At 37.0% G+C, this 7,894-nt stretch overlaps 1 protein-coding gene across 1 annotated transcript; it reads left to right on the forward strand.

Annotated features, from left to right (window-relative positions):
* The first annotated feature begins 858 nt into the window (after positions 1–858).
* LOC145015113 (receptor-like protein 7) lies at positions 859–4,221 on the forward strand. Its single transcript, XM_078973563.1, has one exon. It carries the CDS (start codon positions 977–979, stop codon positions 4,091–4,093), a length of 3,117 nt encoding a protein of 1,038 aa, XP_078829689.1. The 5' UTR covers positions 859–976; the 3' UTR covers positions 4,094–4,221.
* The last annotated feature ends 3,673 nt before the right edge of the window (positions 4,222–7,894 follow it).

A 7,894-nucleotide genomic window follows, 5' to 3' on the forward strand; every position in this document is an offset into this window, starting at 1 on the left:
TCTATCGTTATCTATTTAAAATAGTCTATAAAACCATCTCCGTTTAATTAGTAATTTTTTTAAACACACATCATATTTTATAGATGTTGAATACTACAAACAAATAAAAATAAAACTAAATGTATACCTGGTCTTTATTTTGTAAACGTAAAATACTAAAAATTATCATGTCGTAGTTATAAAATTTGAAAATATTATATAATCGTTGTAAATTTATCTTTCTTTTGTAATATGTCATTAAATATCTGATAAAAATTATTCATTAGTAAATAAATTACAAATATTTAAAACTAAAATATAATTAAAAGTTAAAAAAGAAATACGATTAGAAGACGAGGAGGATAAATATATACTAAAGATGAAAGTACATTGACCGCTCAATAAGTATTGAGTGATCCATCAATATAAAAAAGCAAAAAAAGCAATTAGCTCCTATGGTAATAAGTAATAAATAACATTAAAGAAAAAGTAACAAAGTTCAAAACATAAGTTCCCATTAAAGATATTCTAATGAATAAATTTAATAGAGATTTAACACGATACGCAATGCTATGAACCTCGCCTTGGTACTATGGATGTCGTTATAAGTTATAGACAATAGACCTATCACTACTTTAATGATTTCAAAGTAAACGCCAAAGTCAATAGCCAGAATTATTATATGCATATTTGACTGCTACTTAGATTGTTTTCTTTCTTAGCATTTTCAGCCTTTCGATGCATTGGTATAGTCCTCGCAGGAATTAAATCCCTCATCAGAGATCAGACCTACCACTCACGGTTGAATTAATCTTTAGTGTGTGTGTATATATATATTCTAAAACAAATATAAGAAAATATAAATTAGTAATACTCCTTATTGAAACATAGTAGAGAAATATAGCAGATCAAAAATAATAACATATTATCATCCAATTTGTAGGATTTTTATATTACATAGCATCATTTTGGTTGTGTAAAATTCTGGTCTCTTCCAATGAGAAGCCAAGTATGGTTTGAGATTTTGTTGATAATTGGGTTTTACGTGACCTTTTTTGGGGTCAGTTCCAAACTAGTTTCTGGCCATTGTCAAAGCGAGCAGCAATCGGTTTTGATCCGGTTGAAGAAAGAATTACATTTCGATTCTTTGTTATCATCAAAATTAGTGTCATGGGACCCAAATGCAGCAGATTGCTGCACCTGGATAGGTGTTACTTGCAGTGCTGGGGGTGTTGTCATCGGTCTAGATTTAAGCAACAAGACGATATCTGATGGTATTGATAATTCTAGTGCTCTCTTCCGTTTAGAGAATCTTGAGACGCTGAATCTGGCTGCAAATAACTTCAATTCCACACCGATTCCTTCAGGGTTTGGCAGTTTGACTAGTTTGAGGAATTTGAACTTGTCCAATTCTGGTTTTTCAGGGCAGATTCCTGGAGAATTGTCGCATCTGACAAAGCTTCAAGTTCTTGATCTGTCTTCTCTTTTCTCCTTTCGGTCACTGAAACTTGAGAGCCCCAATCTAGCGATGCTTATCAAAAACCTCACACAGCTTAAAGGTCTTTATCTGGATAGCGTGAACATATCAGCCCAAAAATCTGATTGGTGCCAGGCTTTATCCTCTTCTTTGCCTGATTTGGAGTTTTTGAGCTTGTCAAGTTGTCAACTTTCAGGCCCATTAGATGACTCCCTTGGGAACCTACACTCACTTTCTGTAATTCGTCTGGCTCAGAACAATCTTAGCACTCCAATTCCAGATTTCTTTGGGAATTTCAGGAATCTGACTACTCTGCATCTTGGTAATTGTAATCTGCTTGGAACATTTCCCTCAAATGTCCTCCAGTTGCAAAATTTACAGATTCTGGATTTATCTATCAATAGGAATCTTCATGGTTCCTTACCAGATTTTCCTGTGAATGGATCCCTTCGAAGTTTAGTGCTCAGCAATACAAACCTTTCAGGGATGATACCAGAATCTATCGGAAATCTTAACAACTTATCCCGGATTGAGCTTCCAAATAACAATTTCAGTGGAGGAATTCCCAAGTCAATGGAAAACCTCACCCAATTGACTTACCTTGACTTGTCCTCAAACAAGTTAACTGGCCAAATCCCATCCTTTCAGCTGTGCAAAAATCTTACCCACATTGACCTCTCAAGGAACAGTTTATCGGGTATCATCCCTTCTGCTCATTTCCAGGATCTTCAAAATCTTGTGTTATTTAATCTAAGGTTCAATACCTTCAATGGAAGCATACCTTCATCTCTGTTCAATCTGCAGCAATTGCAAAAGATACAGCTTTCCAACAACAATTTTGATGGTGTACTTACTGATTTTTCTAATCCATCAGCATCTTTACTGGACACTCTTGATTTGAGCAGTAACAAGCTGAAAGGACAAATTCCCAAGTCTTTCTTTCAACTTGGACGGCTTAATATCCTCTTGCTATCGTCAAACAACCTGAGTGGTATGATCGAAACCAAAGAATTCCAGGGTCTGAGCAACCTAACAACCCTCGATCTTTCCTTCAACAACTTGTCGATTATCACAAGCCCAATCCCCTTGCTTCATCTTCCAAAGTTTTTCTCATTAAAGTTGGCTTCATGCAATCTTCATCATTTCCCTAAACTACAAAACCAATCAAGATTGATAAATCTAGACCTTTCGGACAACAAAATTGATGGAGAAATACCAAACTGGATCTGGCAAGTTGGCACCAGTTATGAAGGCCTTACATACATGAACCTTTCTCGTAACCAGTTAACTTCCCTCCAAGAGCCCTATTTTCTGCCTGATCTTGTTGTCCTCGACCTACATTCCAATCACCTCCATGGGGCGATTCCAATTCCACCAAAAACTGCAACCTTCATTGATTACTCCAACAATCTTTTCAATTCCTCACTCCCTGAAACCATTGGGGTAAACCTCACGTTTGCGTATTTCTTTTCGGTTTCTAACAATTCACTCTCTGGGGAGATTCCCGAATCCATCTGCAATGCTACATACCTCAAGGTTCTTGATTTGTCAAACAACAATATAACTGGAAGGATACCACGGTGTTTGATCGAATCTGGTAGTGGCAGTATTGGGGTACTCAACTTGGGTGGCAATCGTCTCAGCGGTCGAATCGAGGGAATATTCCCTAGCATCTGTGGTCCAAACACTCTAGACCTGCATGGAAACCGTTTACAAGGGGAGATCCCAGGATCTCTTGTCAACTGCAACATGCTACAAGTCTTAAACCTTGGCAACAACAGGATGATCGACACTTATCCTTGCTCTTTGAGTAACAATATTACGAGTTTGCGTGTCCTTGTTCTCCGAAACAACAGGTTCCATGGGTCCATACATTGTGGTGAACATCAACAGAACAAGTGGTCAAAGATTCAGATTCTGGACATAGCTCACAATAACTTTAATGGTACTGTGCCACCAGATTATTTCTGGAAATGGGATGCTATGAATATGATGACTCACAATCACACTGATGGAGAATGGGGAAGTAAGAAGCACATCAGTTTCAAGGTGATGCCACTTGATAACTTGTACTATCAGGATACTGTCACAGTCACTGTCAAAGGACGTGAGTTGGAGCTGGTGAAAATCCTGACAATCTTCACATCCATTGATATCTCCAGCAACCGTTTTTCAGGAGAAATACCAGACACAATTGGGAGACTCACTGCTCTGTATATGCTCAACATATCACATAACGACTTCACAGGCTCTATCCCACCATCTATCGGGAATTTGAGTCAGCTTGAATCATTGGACATGTCATCAAACAATCTAACTGGAAAGATCCCATCAGAGCTCACCGATCTTCCATTCCTTTCTGTTCTTAATCTATCATACAATCAATTAAAAGGAAGAATCCCAACAGGCTCCCAGTTTCAGACTTTTGATGGGGATTCCTATGGAGGAAACAAGGGATTATGTGGGTTTCCTCTGAATAAAAGTTGCAAAACTTCAGTGGCAGTATCATTACCACCAAAATCCCGAGAATCAAATGATTGGCAGTCCCTATTCTATGGAATGGCAGCCGGGTCTGGATCGTTAGCTGTTTTAGCGATCCTGTATTCCCTTTTCAAGAGACCTACAACCAGACAATGACACTTGTCAAGAACATCAGAGGGACTCTATTTTCATTTCCATAAATTTTCAATTTCTATCTAGAGTCAGAAACAATGTAAGTTCTTCAGGTAAGACAAAAGTTTGTAATATCTATTCTATTTAGCTTACTTAACTTCACCCAGTCAATAGTAAACATATATATTTTCCATTTGTAATCAAATGGTCAGTCAGCCTACAGTGGTTTGACCAACTGTCATTCAACATTTTTTGGTTTTATCACTAGGAATGTTGTATGAAAATGCATGCTTAGAGGGACCCTACTTTGTATTTGAATGTTTAATCAAACGAGGAGCTGAAAAAGAACCCCTACATATATGAAACAAATGATATATCTTACCAACATATTAATTCTAAAGTTTACTTACAATTCACTACAAGTTTTTTTTTTTTTTTTTTTTTTGAAAGAGTACAATTCACAACAAGTTGAAGTATTACCAAGACAAACAGTTCACACCTTGTGATTTTAGAAGAAGACACATCAGAACGGTATCCTTCAATGGGTTAGTTGGACTTATTGTTGTATGTTGTGTTGATCAAGGTTCATTTTGGTTTATCTCTACATTTATAAAATTACAAAACAAAAAGTAGGTCAAAAATTAGCTAATGTAATCGAACTCCAGCTTCACAAAATCGCAAATAAGTGAAATCATACCCTAAAAACATGTGCGATGAAACTCCTAAAATTGGCAAACATGAACTTAACCCTCATCTTACCCACTGGTCACTAATCATAACACAAAATTGAAAAAAACCTAAACTTTTTTCTCTGAATTGCAATCGGTAATCATAACTCAAAATGGAAAAAGACTCAAGAAATTAGAACCTGCGTAAAAGTTTTTTGATCAATTTTTTCTTCTTGTGTTGCTTCTGAAGTTCACTTTTGAGGGTTATAGATTCAGAATCACTGAGAGACGATGATTGAGGAAGCACCAAAGCAGGGAACAACCCTCGTAAGTTACTTGGAGCGACCATGGAGGAGCCTGAACCTGATTCCCCGGTTTGGATAGTAAAAAAAAAGTGCTTATTTCTTATTTTTACCGTAACTAACTTTGATAGTTGTGATAAAATACAGTTTATTGTTTATTCTAATAAGCTAATCCAAACACCCCTAACTGTGTCTCCAATTCAGCAATTCAGTGACTGTGTGTTGGTCTGTTTGTTTGTTTCTTGAACTTCTAACAGTTTTTATTTATTTAGTGTATACTGATTATGGATGTAGTAAAAAGAGTTTTTTTAACTAGAAAGGTTTTCGTGCGTTGCGCGGGGCAGAAAGTGTTAGTTTTGTGTGTATGTTCGTGTGTGTCATACATTACTATTATCTGAAGTACATGGTCTGAATGATATCCATAAGCGCGGAGCAGGAAGTGTTAGTAGTTTTGTGTGTATGTTCATGTGTTTCATACATTACTATTATCTGAAGGACATGACCTGAATGGTATCCATAGTAAAGTACGTTGCTATTTTGTGTAATTTGTCATGAATCGGATGAAACAAACGTGTCGTTAGTGCCTACCAAAACAACATCAATAGTTCAATACCACCATCAAACTTCTTAACATACAATAAAGCCCAAAATAAGAAATGCAACGGTAAATCATGATAATAATAAAAAAAATTACAATGTTATATCTAGTTTTAAAAGAAAGTACAATGTAATCTACAATAACTGCATAAAAAACATCTTGATGAACCTACTAATATACATGTTTTTGTAAATGTATGCTTCTAATTATATATAAAGAGCATATCAAACCCACACTAAACACATACACATCAATATGTAGAATCATGAAATTGATTTTCACATATCAAAACAACGGAAAATCTAAAGTCACTTAAGGAGAAAAAATGCCGCAAAAAGGAAAAAGTTAAAAACCAAAAACACAATCTAACTATGGCTTTTACAAATTCAGATATAGGGTAAAATAATTTCACAATACCCTTGAAAAGATGCAATAATCAGTAACTTGAGATTTTTTAGGGATTGTATCAACAAAAAGTCTAAACGAGAATTGAATATTTCGTAAACATGAACTCGTCAATAAAAAGACGATCGAGAACGGAGCTCGTATGCGGATGTTATGGCCATCTGAAGATTTTCGAAAATTACATTGTGCTGATGGTATGACCCATTCTGGAGGCGACATGTCTCCTAGTCGGCGGTCGGCTCTCCCTCGAAGACAATGCGATGTGGATTAATCCGGAGACGACATGTGGATCAACCAAATACCGAAATGTGGCATGTTCTAGAAGAATGAGAGGTGGACACACGGAGGCGGCAACACGTGGTAGGCATACAAAGGACCGATATACCCTTCGAATTTTCACTGCTTTCCTCACCAAACCACCGATTCTCTCTTAAACACTCCTAAATTTTTAGATCCAGTTTTTCTTAAGCTTTAGAATATTTTAGTAAAAGCACGGGAGCTTTAGGAGCCCGACGAAAAGGAGTGTTCGGGTCGAGAATTCGCCTGCATAATTTCTCGGTTTTCACTAAGACCTCTGTAAGTTAAGTTACACTCTTTTGCTTTCGGTGTAACTTATATTTATAGTCACAAGTCATTATTATGAACCTATAAATAAGATTTATCATTGATTCCAAGTCATAATATTGATTGATCTTTTTATAGGAGAGGTGTCTAGAATGGTCATGGTGGCTTGGTTGTTGGATTTCAGAAAGGTTATATATCGAAATGATCTTGCCTCCCAACTGTCCTACATGATTGATCCTTGATAGATCTTGATGTATGTATTGGGATTAGTGAGGAATCTACACTACTATTAGTCACCAGGATCGTTAAACTAAGACTCTATATTAATCATACTTAGGTCACTTTAAGGAAATATCTAAGGTGTTATGCAAAACTCTACCCAGATCACCAGTCACCCACCTAATTCAAGTGAGTGCATAGTTATTTTCAGCTTACATATAGATATGAAGTATATATTAAAAGTTATATGTGCTTGCTATCTGCGTACTTGATATTTGTGCTATAATATGCTATGATTTTATTTATATAAATTACTTTATTATATTCGTATTAGGTAGTCATGGGTTTTGGGAAAAATAAAATAATGGGTTGGATAGTAAAGGGTTTTTGGGAATATAAAATAATGATGAGAGGTCACACATTATATTACCGAGACCAGTTATCCAATAAAGTATAGGTGACAACCTCTGACTATTCTAGGTAGTTCGGTGGAACACAAGTTGGGGGTGTAGTGATCACACTTTTCCGGGAAAAGAAAAGATGTTCATTCAGGTACTTTATCTGTAGCACCTGGTTTCCGGTATGTGAATTTTATTTGAGCATTGCCCTATTTTAGCCTTGGACTCGGCGAGTCATAAGGTCCGACTCGCCGAGTAGGGACGAGACTCAGGACACGTTTAAGTGGGCGACCCGGCGATTCCATATCCTGGACTCGGCGAGTCACCGCTGCTGGATGAAACCCTAAGTTTCAAGGGTTTGCACCCTATTTAAACCCTCATTCCACCCAACCTCGTCCCCATTCCCCCCCCCCCCCCCCCAGAACTCCCCAACATCATTTTCCCTTAATTCCTTGAGAGATTGAAGTGCTCTTGGTGTGTTCTTGAAGGTTTTGAGGAGAAAGAGGTGTAGATCAAGAAGAGGAGAAGGAGATCAGGCATCTTTGTGTCATTTCAACATATTCCTTGAGGTATAGCTCGTTTCCCCTCTGTTTTCAAGCTTGTAATCTCTTTTTGCTTCATTGGAGTCCTTCTTGGGCTCTTCCCCAAGCTTGTTTGTGCTTTGTGGGTGA

This window comes from Lactuca saligna, chromosome 9 (genome assembly GCF_052625555.1).
Source record: "Lactuca saligna cultivar CGN05327 chromosome 9, ASM5262555v1, whole genome shotgun sequence".
Lineage (NCBI taxonomy): Eukaryota > Viridiplantae > Streptophyta > Magnoliopsida > Asterales > Asteraceae > Lactuca > Lactuca saligna.

What these genes read in the sequence shown, in the direction of transcription:
- LOC145015113 (XM_078973563.1), top strand. Translation starts at nt 977, where the DNA reads ATGAGAAGCCAAGTATGGTTTGAGATTTTGTTGATAATTGGGTTTTAC.